At 46.7% G+C, this 19,679-nt stretch overlaps 7 protein-coding genes across 7 annotated transcripts; 3 read left to right on the top strand and 4 right to left on the bottom strand.

Annotated features, from left to right (window-relative positions):
* Positions 1-11: 11 nt before the first annotated feature.
* Positions 12-3,390, top strand: BGW36DRAFT_323065 (putative C6 transcription factor). The gene is made up of 3 exons (XM_046212683.1): positions 12-632; positions 707-1,534; positions 1,589-3,390. The coding sequence occupies exons 1-3, from the start codon at positions 265-267 to the stop codon at positions 3,012-3,014; spliced, it is 2,622 nt and encodes an 873-aa protein (XP_046070505.1). The 5' UTR covers positions 12-264; the 3' UTR covers positions 3,015-3,390.
* BGW36DRAFT_382544 (uncharacterized protein) lies at positions 3,385-6,834 on the bottom strand. The gene has a single exon (XM_046216558.1). It carries the CDS (start codon positions 6,660-6,662, stop codon positions 3,561-3,563), a length of 3,102 nt encoding a protein of 1,033 aa, XP_046070504.1. The 5' UTR covers positions 6,663-6,834; the 3' UTR covers positions 3,385-3,560.
* A 119-nt stretch (positions 6,835-6,953) lies between these two features.
* On the bottom strand, positions 6,954-9,886 carry BGW36DRAFT_382542 (HEC/Ndc80p family protein). Its single transcript, XM_046216557.1, has 2 exons — positions 9,662-9,886; positions 6,954-9,587 (listed from the first exon to the last, which is right to left on the bottom strand). Exons 1-2 carry the CDS (start codon positions 9,704-9,706, stop codon positions 7,401-7,403), a joined length of 2,232 nt encoding a protein of 743 aa, XP_046070503.1. The 5' UTR covers positions 9,707-9,886; the 3' UTR covers positions 6,954-7,400.
* A 305-nt stretch (positions 9,887-10,191) lies between these two features.
* Positions 10,192-11,434, top strand: BGW36DRAFT_429240 (peroxisomal membrane anchor protein conserved region-domain-containing protein; the record flags this gene model as incomplete). The annotated part of the gene is made up of 5 exons (XM_046220663.1): positions 10,192-10,221; positions 10,286-10,292; positions 10,346-10,592; positions 10,646-10,730; positions 10,781-11,434. 5 exons carry the CDS (start codon positions 10,192-10,194, stop codon positions 11,432-11,434), a joined length of 1,023 nt encoding a protein of 340 aa, XP_046070502.1.
* A 225-nt stretch (positions 11,435-11,659) lies between these two features.
* BGW36DRAFT_382536 (uncharacterized protein) lies at positions 11,660-13,154 on the top strand. Its single transcript, XM_046216556.1, has 3 exons — positions 11,660-12,181; positions 12,248-12,570; positions 12,636-13,154. The coding sequence occupies exons 1-3, from the start codon at positions 11,781-11,783 to the stop codon at positions 13,082-13,084; spliced, it is 1,173 nt and encodes a 390-aa protein (XP_046070501.1). The 5' UTR covers positions 11,660-11,780; the 3' UTR covers positions 13,085-13,154.
* Positions 13,155-13,233: 79 nt separating this feature from the next.
* Positions 13,234-15,756, bottom strand: BGW36DRAFT_299178 (putative ABC transporter; the record flags this gene model as incomplete). Its single annotated transcript, XM_046211504.1, has 1 exon — positions 13,234-15,756. One exon carries the CDS (start codon positions 15,754-15,756, stop codon positions 13,234-13,236), a length of 2,523 nt encoding a protein of 840 aa, XP_046070500.1.
* Positions 15,757-16,912: 1,156 nt separating this feature from the next.
* Positions 16,913-19,484, bottom strand: BGW36DRAFT_429237 (putative acid phosphatase; the record flags this gene model as incomplete). The annotated part of the gene is made up of 4 exons (XM_046220662.1): positions 16,913-18,188; positions 18,317-18,376; positions 18,449-19,356; positions 19,473-19,484. The coding sequence occupies 4 exons, from the start codon at positions 19,482-19,484 to the stop codon at positions 16,913-16,915; spliced, it is 2,256 nt and encodes a 751-aa protein (XP_046070499.1).
* Between the last annotated feature and the right edge of the window lie 195 nt (positions 19,485-19,679).

The raw sequence follows: 19,679 nt of genomic DNA, 5'->3' as shown, positions 1-19,679 counted from the left end.
AGTTATTCCTACCCCGCCCTCCACCCAGAGTCGGGCTTTTTGTCTTTCGCCACTACCACCAGCATCTGACCGCAGAGAAAAGAGGAGAACAGTATGTTATCGCATCTGCGTTCTGCGCTATTATGAGTCTGGCCATCTCTAAATGGGATCCTCCGTCCAGACTCATTTTAGTTGTTGAGGGAGCTTAGATACTTGTGCGCCGCCGCATGTACAGTCTCTAGGAACTAAATCTGCAAACAAACGCCTTAAAAGTTTTTCGTCGCCATGGAGCCACCAGATAAACCTGCCCTCGTCTCTGCCAGCACTCTGCTGAATCATAACCGGGCGGAAAATACAGGCCAACTGTCGCCATGGACGTCCTCTCAAAGTCGAGAGACGCAATCGACGCCAGAGTCCATTGAGAATCCAAACTCGCAGCACCAGCAGCAAGGGCAGACTGCAACCGCTAAAGTCGCTATTCCCAGGCACCGCGGGGGAGTTGCGCCTCGATTCAGTCGTCGCGTGGCGAAAGCCTGCGAATCTTGTCGTCAGCGAAAGACAAAATGCTCTGGAGACACCCCGGTATGCAGACAATGCCGGGAGCTGAAGGTCAAGTGCCAATACCCTGACGGATTGAGAGAAAAGACAAAAAGGTGAGAATTTGAGAATTGAATATCGGGTTGGATTAATCTATTGTCAGTGGCTGACCGATAATCACTCTGCGCAGGCATTTGGAACAACTCAGTTCGAAATCGGATGATTATGAAAGCCTCCTGAAAGATTTGCGCTCATCTGTGGACGATGGTCTGGCCAAGCGAATTACAACGACTCTGTCCAAATATGCGCCTGATGACGAGCATAACAGGACAGAACCCCTTTCGTCATCTTCACGCACACCTCTTGACGATGTTGAGCTGGAGCCCTCCTCCCCATCCTCCATTGGATCTTTGGAGGCAATTGATCGAGTGGAGGAAGACCTCAATCGGGGCGAAAATGTCCGAGCGACAGGCTACATTGGCAAAAATTCGGAGATTAGTTGGATGCAACGCGTACAAAGGGAAGCAGAGCAGAGATCGCGGAAACAGCCTGGTATGGTTGAGGGCGGACCGCAAGACTTTTCAATCAATGCCGTGAGCTATCATTTGGACGATCTTGATATCAGCGTCCCTGACCCCGTGGACATGTATGCTATACCGTCTCGTGAACAAGCAGAGAGATTCTTCGACGATTATCTAACAACAGTTCACCCATTTTTTCCAATCATCAACCGCCCACTTTTTCGCTCACAGTTCAAATTCTTCTTCGAAAATCCTTGTCAACCAGGTGACAAGTGGCGAGCAATCTTGAACATGATATTTGCCATTGCTGCAAAACATTCCCATTTAGCCCAAGCCCCATGGAGAGCAGATGATCACCAGGACCATCTTCTTTACTTTACGCGGGCTAGGTATCTCAGTATGACGGGCGATGTTCTTTTCAGCCACCCAGATCTCCAGCAAATTCAGGTAGAGGGTTTGATTGCCTTTTACCTCCTGTCGACAGATCAAATCAACAGGTTAGTATACATGAAAACGGCATTGAATTTCGCGCTAACATTTGGTGTTACTAGAGCTTGGAGAATATCAAGTGTTGCTGTTCGCTCAGCGATAACTCTTGGGATCAATATGAAGAGCTCGAGTGAAACAACGACAAATATCTCAAAGGAATCACGCTACCGTGTCTGGTGGGCACTGTACTCATTCGAACATCTTCTTGGTGTAATGACAGGCAGAGCAACATGCATCCTTGATGGAATTTGCACAACGCCCATGCCAATTCCCTTTGAAGAAGAAAGGTTCAGCGATCCAGATGTGAATGAAATTTTGAGTGATCCATCTCTACGTGAGAAAAACGTTCAGGAAGCTGTTGCAAGCCATTTGATTCGTTTGACGCCCGTGCACCCGGTAGGTAGGAACTCTGAGAAGTCTAGCCGCTCCAACTGGCTACAGAAAATACCTTTCAACACTGGACTGTCATTCCTCTTATTCATAGACATATCTGTCATTACGCAGGAGATAATTAACAAGGTGTACACGGCAGATGCAGTCAAACTCCCTTGGTCTACCATTGAGAATCGCATCGGTGAATTAAAATCACGGATTGACTTGTGGTTTAAACAATTGCCGGATGCATTTAACTTCGTTCAGAAAGAGAGCAACTCAGCTGAGCAAGTGCGTTCAAAGCTGGGTCTTGCTTTCCAGTACTATAGTGCCCGGATCACCCTTGGTAGGCCGTGCCTATGCAGACGCGACTCACAATCGAATGAGTCTACCTCGTTCAGTCATAAGATGGCATTAGTCTCCCTTGACGCTGCTGCCCGGATGCTTGATCTGATACCTGAAACTCCAGATCCTTTGCAGCTTTACCAATTAGCTCCATGGTGGTGTATTCTCCACTATCTGATGCAAGCCGCCACCGTTCTGCTTTTAGAACTGTCCTTTGGCTGCGTCCATGTTCCTGAAGATGAAAGCAGAATTTTCGAAGCCGCAAAAAAGGCTATTCGCTGGCTGTACGCAATGTCTGAATACAGCACTGCCTCGCGACGAGCATGGCGTCTGTGCGACGATTGCATGCGACGAATCGCTGTTGGCATGGATTTCGATGTCAGCGACCTCCCTCCATTACCCAACGATTCCATACCTCAAGAACGATACCAGGTACCTCATTCACAACAGGTCGCTACTACCGCAAGTAGTGCTGCTCCTGTCACGTCCGTTGGAAGTGGCCCTGCTGGCGGGGAGACTTTTGACTGGAGCACTGGAATGGAGCCTGTAGGCTCATTTTCTGCTGAAACACAGCCTCAGGAGATACAGGGATTGTCTGAGTACGACAGTTCCATTAACAATCCAGAGCTGGTTTCATACCCAATGAGTTTCCCGCCCTCAATGGTCTTTACTTCCAGCAATGAACTGCACTTTCCATATGACCCTCTAACTGGCGAGTTTATGGGCTCGTTTTTCCCACATCCAGGTGATGATCATGTCTGGGAAAATTGACATTTCCACTCCCCATGTATCATTTCATTTTGTAATACTTCCTTTTCTCGATTGGTTTGTTGTCAGGACAATCATTCCACATCTTCCACGTTTTTGTTAATGGGTTACCTTTGGTTTTACAACAGTAGTCGTTACAGAAAAACCAAATTATCCTGTTTTTTTATACCTTCAAAAGTCATTTCATTCTATTTCAAGACGAACTCTTGAGGGACGTCGAAATAAACTTTTCATATCAACGAATATGCCTGTGGTGATTCGTTTTGGGAATTCAATGTTCGATGTCGTCGTCAAAGTGACTCATGAGGATATTATGAATTTATGAATTAATGCATGTACTATAATCGACACGAATCCAATGCAGACATTGAAACCTTAAGTAATGCTCACTTTGATATTGTATTACCCTATAAATAAAAAAGAGATGATTTACTAGACTTTAGAACGCACCTGGCATCAACGGATTGGAGCTTCACGGTTTCAAATCTTATTTATACACAAATATATACACGTATACGTATTACAAGTTACTCACAACAACCAGCCACCTCAGGTGTATCCAACTTCATCGGTCTCGTCATCAGCCCCCTTATCGTAATACTTTGTAATGAGCGGGCCGCCAAGACGTCTCCTCTTTTTTGCTTCTGATTTTCTCTGTCTTCTGACATGGGAGCTCGTCTCGAGTTCAATCTGGTCTTTATCGAGACCGAATCTTCGATACCGTTCCACACAGAAATCCAAAACATCATAGACATCCTCTCTTAGGACGAGGGACGAGGCTTGTGTAAGTTCCTTATACTGCTGAACGGCGGCTCTGGAAATAATCCGCACAGTGGCAAGGTTTGGAATCACGGCTTTGTGCTGTTTCTCGTGAAACCATTCCCAATCGAAACTAGGATTGAGATGTTCTGTTCGTGGATCAGCGCTCTTTTCAAGCCGGAAAGCTCTATCTTCAGTTAGAAGAGCTGCTTCAGAAGGTTCAATGTCGATGCACCATCTTTTCCACAGTTCCATTCCAGCTCGAATACCGCGGGTTTCGACGACAGCGTCTAGCAAAATGTGGAAAGCAACGGATGGGACATAAGGCAATGAGTCGCGACCGGACTCGTTGGTGTAACGAAGTTTTGTCTTATGACACACCTGAACCAGAGATCCGTCAACTGAGGAGAGAATAAGGTACCATCGAAAAATTGCTCGATTATAGTGTCCCTTGAGATGACTGTGGGAGAACTTTGCAGGGTTGTAGACACCGTTGAGAATACGCCCCAAGAGTGCCTGGGCTCGACCAAGAGATTGCTTTGCATCTTCTTGTGGGGTTCCTCTAACACTCTGCTCCAATCTAAGGATTACAGCTGCCAATGTTGCCAAGGTGCTTTCGCCCCATGTTTTCAGTCTATATTGACACAGTAAGTTGAGAATTGCATCCGCTTCGTCCCACTGATGGAAAGAAATGCGAAAGTTCAGCAGGGCATTGAATGTGTTGCGTGAAATTGGCGCAACTATCCTTTGAATAACAATATCGCCGAGTTGCTGATTTCGAGTCGCTGAGGCGAAGCGAAGGAGAGATGGAGCCAGACTTTGATCTCCATAAGAGTCAAGAGGAATTGCAGGCCCATCTGCATCCTGCGAGAAGAGTAGCCATTCACCGAAGCTAAAGGCTTTGCTGATAGTAATCAAGTCTATAAGGTCTGCTAGCGTACTTTTAGATATACTTGGAATCGACGACTGATCGATCTGGATAGAAGCTTGAGGCATGGGAATTAAGTCATTTGAAGATTCAGGCTGAATCTCGACGATATCTTTCTCTTTCTGGAAAAATCCCTGTATACGTTCCATTTTGCTTGAATCAATAATTTCTTGTAGCCATGCAAAACTTCGCATCGCATCGTCGATCTGACGATGAGTTGAGTATGTGCGCATGGTCTGCTGTAAAAGACCCGTAAGCATCGAGGAAGAGTTGTATATGTCAAATCTATCTATCACAGAGAGACTTGGATAGTCTGTTGGGACGGAATCGTCCCAGAGCGGCGGAACTGGAGGCAACGACTTTAACAGGAGCTCAAGTGACTTCGGCTCGGCAGCAGTGTCTAAACACTGCGACTCTAGAACGCAAACTATCTGACGATGTGTGGCTGTTGAACTTTCGATCCATCTATCAGTGGTAGGATTTGTAAAAGAGTTGAGGAGGGCAATATTCTCGATATTATCTCTGAGGAAAACTTGTTCCATCTCAGAGCTTTTGGTGGAATTCGCTGCATGAGTTGCTAAGGCTGCTATGACCTCAGAACTGATCGTTCGTTTCCCAAACCCATGGAAAGCCCCTGATTTGTTCTCCATCTCTTCAGTAGTTCTGTGAATGTTGGGGTGCGGCCAAAAATCTTCAGAGTCTATATTTGTATCGTGAAGAAGATCTGGTTGATCAAGAAGGGGATTCCATGATACTGCTGTCCATGGAGCTCCATAATTCGTCGTCAGCATATGTTTAAGAATCCACATGCCTTCTTTGATATGTCCACTCTCGATGCAGGACCAAAGAATGAACTCCAACCATATACCGTGACCGAGATGTCGAATGCCCATTTTAAACGGGCGAAAGGGAGAATTCTGTCCAGCAGCTTTCGCCTTTGCCGACACCTCTGCTTCATGAGCTAGCCATGCGGTATCCGTCAATACATTCATGATATGTGTGGACAACAGGTACATTCCTGGGGGTCGAGACAGTAGTCGATCATGAGTAGACTTTGAATATTTATATACAACGTCCGATATATTTCCGGAATGATGGAGGCGTCCGATTGTTTGATACACATATGACATAGCTAATTCAGACTCCCGCGATGATTTATCCGCGGCTGCTAGGACGACGAAACCTAAACTTTGCCAAATTTCTCCCATAATGTAGGATCCTGTTATATCAGCTTCCGGCTCACTTGTTAAACTTTCCATAGACACTGAGACTGGCAATTGCTCAAATCCAGTGGTCATGGACAACGCTTTATTCTCTGATAAATTGAAGCGGTCACTTGTAATCTGTTTGATGTCCCCGGCGTGCCAATTCAAATTGGATGGAAGGCTTTTCATGGAAAGTGCATTCTCTTGCAAACTAATGGTAGCATCTAACATTTTCGTGATGAGTACATAGACGGCGGTCCATCTCTGTAGAGTGAACCCAAGGTAGGCTAGAAGATCTAGATCTTCTAATAGACGAGCATGGTGCAAAATGGCTGCTATTTCCTTGCCTTCACGGACAACGCTATTTAACTTGGTGGTATTCGGAGTGGAAGCAGGTGACGGGAAAGTTTCAACATCTTTTGAGTGATCGGCGCGTGTGCCTGGTGGCAAGTATCGTTCTAGATGCCGTACCCAAGCACTGGCATCATTCCTTGCCTTCGGAAAGAAGGCAGAAAACCTTGAGTCAAAGTATACATCGCCTTCGTTTAATTCTTTAGCCCTAGAGGGCAGTCCATTAGGAGCGGTCTTCCTGTTCTGAACAAAAGTTGCGAGTCTCCGACACCATGTTGGACGGCACAACGTAGCCGGTGGCCCCTCAACAGGCCAAGTGCGCGGGGGATATATCAATCCATTGCGATGATAGACGAAAGAACTGCAGCGCAGCTGTGGAGGAAGGCTAGGACGCAGGCAAATTCTCATGATACGGAATCGGCATCAGTTGAATAGGTGAGCGAATACGGAATGGGATAGTAACTAGTAAGCTCGAGAAGGGTTGGACGCATGTCTAATAAATGGATCGGTGTTCATTATCCAGTTAACTTGGTGAGGAGTTTAAAAGAAAGAAAAGAACGATATATAACGAGCCACGAGCCTTTTGCGTGCTAGAATATAAGTCTGGCGATCCGCATAAATTTTGAGCTATTGGTTAGTCAGCTGGTAGCTTCTTTCAACGGGACCAATCAGAAGCAAAGCGTCAACTTTTGCATGTATCTGCTACTTCCAAACTTCGAGGAGCTATTTTGATGGTTAAATGTAACTAGATTTAAATCAAAGTTGGGATATCTATAAAACTCGCTGGGGAATCTCAGAATTAAATCACAATAAAACTCCTAGTGGCTTGGCCACCTTCCAGGCTGTGAATAATATCAGAACAAGATTATCAATATAATAGGCACAGTAGAATGATCCTGATAATGAAATGAAGACACCGTGTTCGCTGAATGAGCACCAAACTTCCTGTAAGCACCAAGGTATCTAAATCAAGGGAAGTATTACATTCGCCAAGTCATCATTTATTCATAGAACTCGTAAGAAGACACATGAGAAGGCAGGTATCAAGACACAATTTGTCTTCACGTCGCCTTCATGTGAAGATCCTATCGGAGGCCAATCGATCGTCACGAAGGAAGAGAGGGTAGTAAATGCCAGATGGGTTCGTCAATTTAGGTCACCCTCTGTCATTTCGATGGCTTCTGTTGGCGGCGCCTCACCACCCAATTCTTGTTCGACTTCGTCAACGACAAAGCTTTCGTAGTCTTCTAAGCTTTTTTGTACGTGAACTTTAAAGCGAATAATATCGTTTAGCATGCTCTCGACTCCAGTATGGAGCTCCTCGCGAAGCTGGTTGGCGCGTAGCGTAAGTTGCTCGTATTCAACATCAGTGTTCATCTCCCTTTGCTCCATGATCTGAACGCTCTCGATCAACGAGGCACGCATCTTTGCCAACTCCTTTTCCATCTTTTCTATTTGTGCATCGGATTGCACTTTTTGAGTAGTTGTGATTTCCTTAGTGCGTTCAAATTCCTCCTCGGCAGCACGTCGTCTATGCTCCAAAGCCTCAATCTCACTGCGCTTCTCATCCATTGCCTCCTTGATTTCGTTGAGTAGATCACGATCAGAGATATCCTTCTCAGCAGCATTTTTGCGTCGCTCATTGATTTCCTTTCGAAGCGAAATAAAATTTGCTCTCACCACACCTCTAAGGTCAAGCTTCAACAGATGTATGGGTTGATACCCATTATTCGCATCCGCTAGAAGACGATAACCTTCTGGGGAATTTTGATTTTGCGAACCACCAAGTTGCGAAGAAGAAAATGTGGCCTCGTTCATGTTTAATCGAAGTTCATAGTCCTCACCTTTGGCATTTACAGCAGTCCCAGGAATCAGACTGTTCTGGTAGCCAAGAGTGTTATAAAGCTTTACCACCAGCTCCAGATCTTCGAGTTTTTGGTTTGCTTCACCTTCCTTCTCCATTAGACGCGCGTGAGTTTCGTCTAGTCGGCCCGCAGTGTCCTCGAGATTTCGCTGCAGTCGTTCGCGCTCGGTGTTCATTCGATCAATATCCTGGATGGTAATACCCTGGCTATCAACACTTGCTTGCAGACTAGTACGCTCCTCATCTGCGGTCTGTAGCTCATTGTCGGCCTTTTTGGTCTCCTCGTCTAGAAACTGAATGCGACTGTTATACTTGTCGATTTTCCCCTGTACATTTGAATTGTAGTCTTCAAACTTGCGTTTATCATCTTCCAGAATGCGAAAGGTTTTGTCAAGTTTCGCCATGTCTGGGGCATTCTTCTCTAGTTCTTCTAGTTGATCACGAAGGGCGCGGTTTTCGGCTTCTAAAGCTTGTAGCTCGTGCACGTATTTTTCATTCGAGCGTTCGAATTCAGCTGACATTGCTTCCACATGGGGGACAAGACGTTTTTCAGCCACATCATCCTCCTCGTCTTCACCTCCTTGAAGCCAATCATGATAAGCTCCTGTTAAAAACCGAAAGATAATGCGGTCGCCGGAAACATCCACGCCAGCTTCGGCACAGGCATCGTCGTACTCGCCAAGAGCAAATCGGTCCAACATTTGTGCAAGCTGCATCATCCAATGAAGCATTCCAAGAAAAGTGGACCAATTTTGACCTCCGACCGCGGCGATTTGCGATTTGGTTATGCTTTTCTCATAAGGATAGCGCAGTTGCTTTAAGATCGGTGGGACTTCGGCTTCAATGCTCTTCTGGAATTTATAGCTTGGATCAATCCGGCGATAGAGCCATTGAAAGATGTACGTGAAGTCTTTTTGTGTTGGCGATTTCATCGAATTTTGTCCTAGGGAATGCTTCATTTCTAACTCAAAATTGTTGTGCGTGAGATACTCTAAAAGTTCCTGGCCGATTCGCGCCTGGAAAGCGCGATCTTTGAGGGGCCGTGGATCCTTTGGAACACCTGCTGGAACAGGGCCTTGAGTAAAGAAGGATTGATGCGCCATTGGGCCCCCGGCCATAGACGGTCGTGAAAAAACGCTACTTCTTCGTTGTTGGAGGGTTTGCTGCGAGGATGAGTTGGCGGGGAAAGAGCCAGGCGCGTAACTCAGGCGGCCGACGTTTGCATTTTGAAAGAGGTTACTGGACACAGATCGCCTAACAGACGAGAGGCCTGCATCATGACCGAAGCTGCCTCCTGATGACGAGCGCTGGAAGTTTGGCTGCTGCGGCCGACCTAAAGAATTGAGCAGCGACGTCGAGCGCGTGTGTTGTGAGGTGTATGGAGGGTTTTGGTAGCCAATTGAACTGGTGCGCTTCAACGCAGATGATGGTTGCGGTAATGACGAGAAATTCTGTACACTTCCAAGAGTCTGGGCCGAGGACTAAGTCAGCTTGAGTTAACAGAGAACCCAGGAGGGGGTGTGTGCAAAAATGGTATTCGTACTTCGCGGGGCCGCTTGATGCTAAACAAACCAGTATCTTGCGACATGGTGAAAATTCCAACCCGCGGGTCGGGGGGTTACGTCTTCCAAAAAGGCAAACAATATTATGGTCGCAAGTGTAGGTGTATTCAAGCGAATGGTACAAAGTATGCAACAGCGAGGGGAGTAAAGTATATATCCAAGCAGAAGGCAAGCCAGTGTTTGGCAAAAGCAATGAGGAGAAAAGGCGTGAATTGGATGTAAACAAAGCCTAGTCGCTCTTGGCAGCCGCATGGGGGCTTTCGAGTTGTCCCACATCACGTGCCGGGGTCGGCCCATTCTGGGGAAAGCGCGGCGAGCAGAGATCCCGAGGTCCAGAGCACATCTCGGCTGCTGCTGCCGTTCGCAGTGACAAACTGACTGTCTGTCCGAGACATGCGTCGTTATTTGCAGCAGTGATATCTTTTCTATCTGCAGACCCAGGCTCTGGTTTGGATGAGTTCGTAAAGTCCAAGTATCTCGAACTATCCTCGCACAGAGCGGAGTTGCCACCATGGCTCGCGAGGAGCTCATCTCCTCGGCTGTAAGTTGCCTTGACTCTTTGCCAATTCTTTTTTTGTGACAATACTGATTCGGTGTGCACATAGATTACGTGTATGTGTTGGTTAGAGGAGTCTTGATGACCTTTGAGTGCTAATTTGCCATAGTCCTCCAAGATCCTTCCGTCGCATCGTCGCCGCTCGAGAAACGGATCGCTTTCCTTCAGTCTAAGAATCTGACACAGGAGGAAATTGACATCGCTATTGCCCGAGCAGGCGATGAAACAGTTCAATCGACGACAACGACGACAGCGCCTGTAGGATATAGTCAACAGCAGTCTCCTGTCTATCGCCAGTCAGCTCCCCCGCCCGGTTATGGCTATCCCCCATATGGCCAGTGGCAGCCGCCTCCAGAGTAAGCACCTGCTATTGCTAGGCCTGTTGGAATAATGTGTTAACTATGAGCAGGGTCCCTAGAAGGGATTGGCGCGATTGGTTTATCATGGCAACGGTGACAGGCGGCGTTGGCTACGGTTTATACTTCCTTGCAAAGGTTAGTAGATCTAACAACTACTGGTGAATATCCGTCTCATTTAGTCATAGAGATATGTCGTTCCTCTTATAGCGCCTCCCACCCCCCCACAACTAGAACAAGACAAGCAGAGTATCGACGAGCAATTTACTCGCGCCTTTGCTTTGATCGATCAGCTATCCTCAGACACTGCGGCTTTGAAGTCAGCAGAAGAAGCACGAACAGAGCGCTTAGATGCCGCTCTTCGCGAAGTCGAAAACGTTGTATCCGAGTTGAAATCGTCAACAAGGCGGAGAGATGATGACACTCGTCGCATAAGCGAGGAGGTTAAGAATCTCAAAGACAGCATTCCCAAAGCTCTTGAGGGTGCCCGGGAAGGAAACGAAACGCGACTCAAAGAACTTGGGACAGAGCTGCGAAGTCTCAAAGTGCTCTTGAACAACCGACTCAGCACTGGTAGCTCGAGTACAAATCCGGCTCCATCGCCAGCGCCACCTGTCAGTGATCCAGTATCACAGCCATCTATCACAGCCTCCAATAGTGCTACTCCTGTAACGGTCCCCACCACCCAAACAGCCAGCACTTCCAATACCAACAGCCCTCTTTCCCAGTTGGGCAGATCTGCTTCGATTCCAGCCTGGCAAATGGCTGCGGCGAACAAATCAAAGAACGCAGCCCAATCGCCAGCTACAGGAGCAAGCGAAGAAGCTCAAGCTTCCAACTAGGCCGTTGTGGCATGAACATCTATCAATATTCTAATCGTTCGCTGTACTTTATCAAAGATATGGAATGTTAGTTAATCCAATTTTGCGTGGAATTTAAATTTCGTACATAAAATTAAAATATATATACTAGAGTAACATCTATTACCGACATTATGGTTTCGCACCGACATCGTTTATATAAAAGCCTAGTGTGGGTCGGTATTATTTTCGGAAAGTTAGCGCGAGTACCATAAGCTTTTCTTTTCTATCATCGATATGACCTCATTTATCACCGACCTTTCGACAACCCAATAGCCAAGCAAACTCCAACGAAATCACTCATTAACCTTCCTGGAAATAAATTAACATGAAACCCCAAATTGATACTCCAGGCCTTGATGGCCGTGGTAAACGTGTTAGATCTCGAAGCCGTTCCATATCACCGCCCTCACAATCTCGCTCTGATCTCCGCGATGGCGCCCGAAAGCGAGGCCGGAGTGATAGCAATGAATTTAGTCGCGACACAAAAGCCAGACGGCACCGCCATCACCATGAACATAACAGTAATCGTCGTCGACACAAAGATCTTTCACCGGTTTCGGCTGCACCACCCGTTTTACCCTACAATGCGCGACAGCTTTCAAAGGGAGAGTTTTCGCGCTTCGAACCCATGTTTGCCATGTACTTGGATATACAAAAGGGCATGGTCTTGGAGGACTTGAGTGAGAAAGAAATGAAAGGGAGATGGAAGAGTTTTATCAAAAGATGGTAAGCCATGATCTTCTGTTTTTAGTATACAAAAGGTTGGCCTTGAGTGATTAGCTGATATGTCAGGAACCGTGGAGAGCTTGCTGAGGGATGGTATGACCCCTCTACCTTCGAAAAGGCTTCTAGTAGTCGAAGTGCCGAAAGAAGCCACGGCAGGTTTGCTAAGAGAGAAGCCAATTTACCTGAACAATCTGATGATCACGGAGTGGGATCACCCGAGGAGAGGTCTCTCCAGATAGAAAATGACAACGACGAAGATGATGAGGAGGAGGAGGAGGAGGAAGAGGAGGAAGAATACGGCCCAAAACTTTCCAATCTGACCATATCTTCCAGAAATAAACGGTCCGGTCCAACCATACCGAACCTACAAGACTTGGAACTGCAGCGAGGTAAATTAGTTTCCTAAATAGCCACACCTTGATTTCTGCAGCTTATGGCTGAAATCAAATTCTAGAAAACACTCTCGAAGACGCCGTTTTTGCTCGGTCCACCGCCTTAACGAGGCATAAAGAAGAGCTCAATTCACATAAGAACCATCTACGCACCATTGAGGACGAAGTTGCTCCGCGTGCGGAACCTGGTACACACGAACGCAAGATGGAGAAAAAAAGGGAGAAGGCAGCTGCAAACCGTGAGTTCGCAGCTGGTAAGCGCGGGGGGTCCCCGTCAATGGATGCTGCTCCAGACTCAGAACTACTAGGTGGTGGCGGTGATGATGATCTCGAGACTTTGAAAAGAGCAAAGGAGCAAGAGAAGAAGAAGAAAAATGAGAGAGAGATTAGGCGAGAAGAAATAATGAGAGCGAGACGGGCGGAGAGGGAAGAAAGGTTGACAGAGTACAGGAAAAAGGAGGAGGAGACGATGGGTTGGCTAAAGGCCTTGGCTAAGCAGCGATTTGGTTGAATTTATATCATATGAGTCTTCATTATGTAGCCAAGTTTTTATCTATCCCATGCGAAAATATGATACAACCATAGCGCGTTTTAAACAATCCTTTTCCTGTCTAGACTACCCGTAATGAAATTTCGTTAACAATGATGCATCAGTAATCTTCAATCACTCCACCTAGGTATAAACTCAGGGGCCTCTGGTTTGAATAGGAACTTGTCCGCAGTCTTGATCGCATTCCCCTCTCTAGAAAGGCTTAACTCTCCTCCGTCTGACTGTTTCTTCCATAGTCGGCAGTAGTAACCATTTCGGTTGATGAGTTCCAGATGGTTACCTCGTTCAACTATATTGCCGTCTTTTAGAGCCAGAATGTGGTCAGCATCGACGATGGTTGACAGGCGATGCGCGACAACTATTATAGTCCTCCCAGCGGCCAGACTACTCAGGCTTTGCTGAATATATGATTCGGTTTCACTATCAACAGAGCTTGTTGCTTCATCCAGAAGAATGATCCGTGGGTTCTGGATAAGTACTCGGGCTATAGCTACACGCTGTAACTCTCCTTCGGATAGTTTCACACCTCGCTCACCCACGTTTGTTTGGTAACCGTGCGGGAGACTGAGGAATTTATGGTGAAGTCTCACTGCAGCACATGCCTTATAGATCTCCTCGTCTGTGGCGATCAGATTTGCGTATCTTATGTTGTTCAAAATCGTGTCGTTGAAGAGAGCAGGATCTTGAGGAACGACGCCTATATTAGACCGGAGACTCTGGAGAGTAACATCACTGATATCATGGCCATCAATCTCAATAGAGCCATAATTTGCCTTATAGAAACGGAACAGAAGCTTCAAGATCGTGGATTTTCCGCTTCCAGTTTCCCCTACGAGTGCTATCGTCTGTCCTGGATGAGCCTCAAATGAAATGCCTTTCAAAATCTGCCGTTGGCCATCATACGAGAATTTGACATTCTGGAACCGAAGAGCGCCGCGCGGGGCATATAATATCTTTGCGTTGCACTTCTCCTTAATAGAAGGGTCCTTTTTCAAAAGTGCGATGAACTCCTCAGCATCAACCAGATCGATTGTGATGGAAGTGAAACCGCTTGCGAAAAATTGAAGTGGACTGGAGAGTCGAGCCCAGTATCCAATTAGCATAACAAAGCTCCCAACCTCTTTCCTACCAGCTGAAACCTGGTAAGCAACAAGAAAGCAAGCACCCATTAAGCCAAGAATGAGGACTAGAGACTGCACTGCAGTCTCTGCGTGAGTCCACAGTCTGAATGAGGTGTCGGATTTCACTCGTTCATCGACTACTGACGAAAAGCGATCTTTCTCATAAGGGATTCTATTAAAGTAGGAAACCGTCTTCCAATTGGTCGTCGATTCACACAAAATATTCTGTTCTTTTTCCATAATTGAAATCCAGTTCTTGCGTCTCAGTTTTTGTAAAGCGAGAATTCTCCCCGAAGACCACAGAAAAACCATGATAACGGTTGCAGTTATTAAGCCCATATACGGGCCGAACATAACGTGAAGAACTATAACTGCCAGAAGAAGGTCTGTGATCATCGGTATGATTTGAAATAGAAGTGATCTTATCATGTGGCGAATTGTTGTACCTCGGGTCACCGCATGCCATACCTTCCCTGAACTTTTATCATCATGAAAGTCACTGGAAAGATCCATGATTTGATTGAAAGCTGCTGTTGCTATCTTTTTGTAGGAGTCGTTTTCCAACGGTATCCATAGATATGCCCGTAGAGCCCACAAGCCACCACCTGAATCGAGAAGCCGTAATAAAGTATAGAAGATGATATTTCTCCAGGGTAAGACGTGCTCGCTTGTCAAAACGTCTGTGATTGCACCGAGCTGTATTGGGAGAAGAATATTAATAAAGCGATCAGCAAGCAAGCAAAGACCGACTCCGAGATAGAGAAGTTGAAGTCCAAAATTTCCCTTGGGCCATAAGAATGGCGCAATGCACTTCAAAGTTTCAAATGTTTTTGACAAGTTGTTTTTCACCTCAAATGGTTTTGTATCACTTGATTCGTCACTAACATTGTCAGAAATAGTTGAGTATCCGCTATTACACCCTGGCGGAAGGTGATGCAGCAAAGGGCAATTGTCATCATTCCTGGGAGTTCCGTCATTGAATCTCGCACTGATCAAAGGGCTTTGGAAGGTGGATAAACCGCAGAGAGTGAAAAATATCACCACTCGAGTTGTTCGAAAGATAAGATAACATCTGTGAAGCCGATCATGAGTTGTCAGGTGGTAGAAAAGAAAGGCACTCTCCGCAGCAGTGTAGATCATCCAACAGCCCCAGCGTGGAAACCCAAGTGACCGTGGGCGTGTTCCACTTGTAAGCCCAAGAAGTATTGTGGTCCATACGAGCAGTGATCCAAGTGCAAAGACAAGGCGATCCTCAGAAGGCTGCTGGTTTTTGCCAAGGAATTCATATAACAGCAAGGATGCTTCACTGCCGTAGGTAGCCAGGACGATCAATATCAAGCCGATAATGCCATTGTGTAAAGGCAACGGTAGAGGCTTGTCTTCGTGACTCTTCGAAAGAACATAATCAATGGCAGACGCAATAAGATAGAACAAACCGGTTGATAGGGGAAGAAGGGACTGAAGGGCTCTAGCGGTATAGCACAGCCAGTCCCTCGGATCCGCAGCCGGCATAGTTCGTATGGATGTCAAAGGATGAAGTAGAGTGTACGACCGCAAATTATGTGATTTTTTTCGGCTGGAGAGCACTTGAGGAATATTCGATAGAGAGAAACAAGAGAGAACAGAGGAGGCGGATAGACGTTGTTGTCGGTGAGGAGGAGGCGCCAGGACCACAAGCGACGTTGTGGAAGGAAGTCGCGGTTTGCCGAGGAAGGCAGCCTTGTGCTTGCCTTTTACTCTCAGTTTGCTGCATGCGATGCTTCCTGTATGACTTCCTCTATACTGTACACGCCAGGAATTAAATCAATGACTCATCGCGGGTCTTAGACAAACGCCGCTGTCCAAGCACACAAATACACAAACAAACACGAGACAGCCTTCCACAATGGCAAGCGACCTCGGTGCGTCGAAAAGAACCAGCCATAGGGAAACGAGACATGGAACCAGCATCCTAGCCGCACACTGTTGTCTGACGGGACACTGAGGTAGGTGCACGCAAAGCACCGGTGTGCATGCACTCATATGCCGCCGATTGTTTGGGTATAGTGCTTTCTTACTCCCCAAAGTTTCCATTGTTCTTTGGCGGTATCACCCGCCAATTCTGTTCCCTACCAGTCCCATTTGCAATAACCAGAAGCTGGGGTAGATCTCAAATTAGAATTCGAGGTGAATGAGGCGAGGTGAAGCGAAGGGACCAAGCGATCGCGTTCCTTGCATGATCTTACAGGGCAGTTTCTCACACGACCACTGTGACTGAAAATACAACTGGTAATAACTTACACAGTCTCGCCAGCAATTTAATACTTCCACCTCCTCAAAAACTCCCTAATGCAGGTATACAATGTTCACAAGCGGTGTGAATGCACTTGTACCGTGATTCGACGATCTCTGCCGGCAACGCTTCCCCGACGCCAGTCTGAATGGGGTGCATGAAACCGGGCGGTCTTGTTGGCCAGTATTTTTCTCGGATTCGGTGATGCTTCTGAGAGTGATCACAATCGCCCCGCCGGTTATTCATTGGTAATTGCGGATCGACTTGGCCAGGGGTGCACAACTGACTCGGTCGTCCATTCCGCCTCGCGCCAATTAAAAGGGAAAGAAAAGACGGTTTCTGCCCAACGAAGCCTGTCCTTTTTAATGCGGTGTCATGAAGATCTGTCATACGTTCCTAGGAAGTGGATCGAAGGTTCAAATTTGCGACGAGCCTCAAATCCGAGTCCTCGCCAACAGTGCCTGGCGCCCTAAAGAATGGCTGGATAGCAACCTTGATCGTAGCCTCAAAAAGGCGGCCAACCACCCTTCGTTTCAGCTCCTCTCCAGTTTGTCCAAAGTCGGGGTAAGCATTGACTTCTAGTAGCCATGATTGCCCAGCAGCATCGACCAAGAAATCTAGCCCGTAAAGTTCAAAAACATTCGGTAGTGTTTGGAAGTGGACGAGCATTCCACGAGCTGCAGCCTCAAAAACTTCACCGGTAACACTGCATATCTGGTTAAAGATATCATCTTTCCAACCTTGGCTCAATCCTGGGGCGGATTCTTCCAAATCCCAATAGCGTCGCACACTCCCTTCCACAGAACTGCCGTTTTCTTGAAGACAGGTATTTGTCAAGTGCCTGCTCAGATCGCGTACCTCGTCATCTTCTTCCCAGGGGGCTTGGTAGGGCTTTTCCGCAAAAAGAGCAAGCATTTCTCGGAATACGTAAACTTTTAACGAGCCAACTGCAAGGACATATGTGCGAATATGGAATTTTCGACCAGATGAAGAGGGCAGCAGGAGAGGTGGGTGTATATATGGCTGGGCAATAAAGTGTCGAAGTTGGGACGTCACTATTCCCTGGCCTTTTTGAGAATTTGGCCCAGGATCTGTATCATAATCTTCTTCTGACTCAGATTCGTCGACATCCCACTCTTCAAAGATTTCTTGAAGCTGGGCCTCACTGTTGAAAAGACGAATACCCTGTCCACGGTCACTCATGCCCGGTTTTAATATCCACCATTCTTGCTCAGATGGTGATTTAGTCTCATTCCTTTCTAGACTTTCGCGCAGTTCATATGCTTCAAGAAGGGCCTCGTCCAAAAATTCAGAAAAGTCTAACTCGAAATCAACTGCCGGTTTAAAATGATTTTGCAGGTTGCTCTTTGGATACTTAGAAATCCAATTGGCAATTGTTGTGGAAAGGTAATGTTTTCTGATGAGGGCTTTTCGAATAACATATGAGTTCGCTAAAGATGTGGATGGGCGTGATAAGATATGATCAAAGTCAATATCTTCATAGGCCATATACTGTAAGACTCGACAAGTCGGATCAGAGAGTTCGCTCATCGATTGGATAATTTGACAGTTGCCTTGGTCCACGAGTGGGCGGAAGAGCTCCTCAAGCAGGGGCTGCACATATTTATCTTCATAATTAAGGATGCAGTAAAAGTCGGGTTTTTTATTTGATCTGGATAGCGAGGAACAATCAGAATAAATTCGGGTATGATATATGTAATATTGACAAGAAAAAAAAATCTATGTCTCTTGTCTAGAAAAGGCCTTTTATTCATGCTTGTCTTCGTTGTATCCACTCACAGCTTTATCTCTCCTTTGATACCAGGGGTATGCATGAAGTTGGCTCTAAGAGCGGTGACACTATGAAATAATAGAAATTAGCGACCGTTCCAACGCAAGACAGATACCCGACATATGACCGCAGAAGCTTACCTCGTCATTCCTTCCTTAACCACCCAGCCGTCGTTCCCATCCTTACTCTCTTCGACACTGCGATAAACGTCGGTGAAATTCGGAGCCCACTTGAAATGTTTGTGTTCCAAAAATGGGTTCTTCCTTGGTGTCTGACTACCGGATGATTCGATCCCAGTCAATTTGCTTTCGCCTTTCTCTCGAAGATGTTGCTCTTGAAGACCGGCTTGTTCGCCTGATTCTGTAGCATTAATTGCCTCGAAGCAGCTGCCGGACGTCCAACGGTTGTCTAGCATATGGGTGTATAGAACCTTATTTTCACTCACTCCGGGTTCTAGAGGCACATTCACAGTGTAAAGATCAACGCCATCGTCCCAGTGGGAATGAAGGTATTCTATTACTCGCACGGAGTGCTTGGACGCTTCGGCAATAATTATCGGGTCGTGATTTCTAGAGCTGAAAGCGAAGGATAAAGCAATAGCCCTTTTACCGCATACCGCAGCCTCCATGGCTCCTCCAACCGTTCCACTTGATAACGCGAAGAGGGCTGTAGTATTGCGGCCATAGTTGGGTCCGGAGACTACCAGATCGACCGGTCCTCGATTTTGGAAGTAGTGGTATAGTCCAATTTGGACGCAGCTAGCAGGGGTTGAGTCAATCAGAACCCATTCATCACCATCTTCGTCTGAATCGTCACCATCATAGCCCCGAGGGAGTTGGTGGATGGTACCATCGTCGTGATGCAGCGTGCCTGGACGGAAATATGTCGGTTTCACCGAGGCTCCGACAATATGTGCTTTGCCAATCCAGGACCGTTGCTGGTGAGGAAGGACAACCGAGACTGTATGACCAGCAGTTTGCAGAGCATGCACTAGCGAGTGAACATAGGGGGAGGACTGGTTTGACGGAGGACCGTCGTCGTTGGTAACCTACAACGCGGGGTACATATTAGCCAAGCGGGGGTTTGAAGCGAGAGGATGGCAGTTCTCTCCCTGAAAATTCAAGTTTTAAACAATTGAGTATTTTTTTAGAAGGCTTCACTTACCAAAATATGCATTGAAACGTCGAGTCTAAAATTTACAGTCCCGAAAGTATCAGATTGAAGCTGTGAGTAATTTTTTTTGCGGACGCTGAATTCCCGTTCTCGGGCGATGTCATAGTGGATCAGCGATTCGGGATACCAACTAGTCTCCTGCTGTCGTTATTCTGAACAGGTATAAGAGGCATACCAAAATACATATGTAGATTCAAG

This window comes from Talaromyces proteolyticus (genome assembly GCF_021365285.1).
Source record: "Talaromyces proteolyticus strain PMI_201 chromosome Unknown BGW36scaffold_8, whole genome shotgun sequence".
Taxonomy (NCBI): Eukaryota; Fungi; Ascomycota; class Eurotiomycetes; order Eurotiales; family Trichocomaceae; genus Talaromyces; species Talaromyces proteolyticus.
Note: the sequence above shows the minus strand (reverse complement) of the source record. Positions and strands in the feature narration are given on the sequence as shown.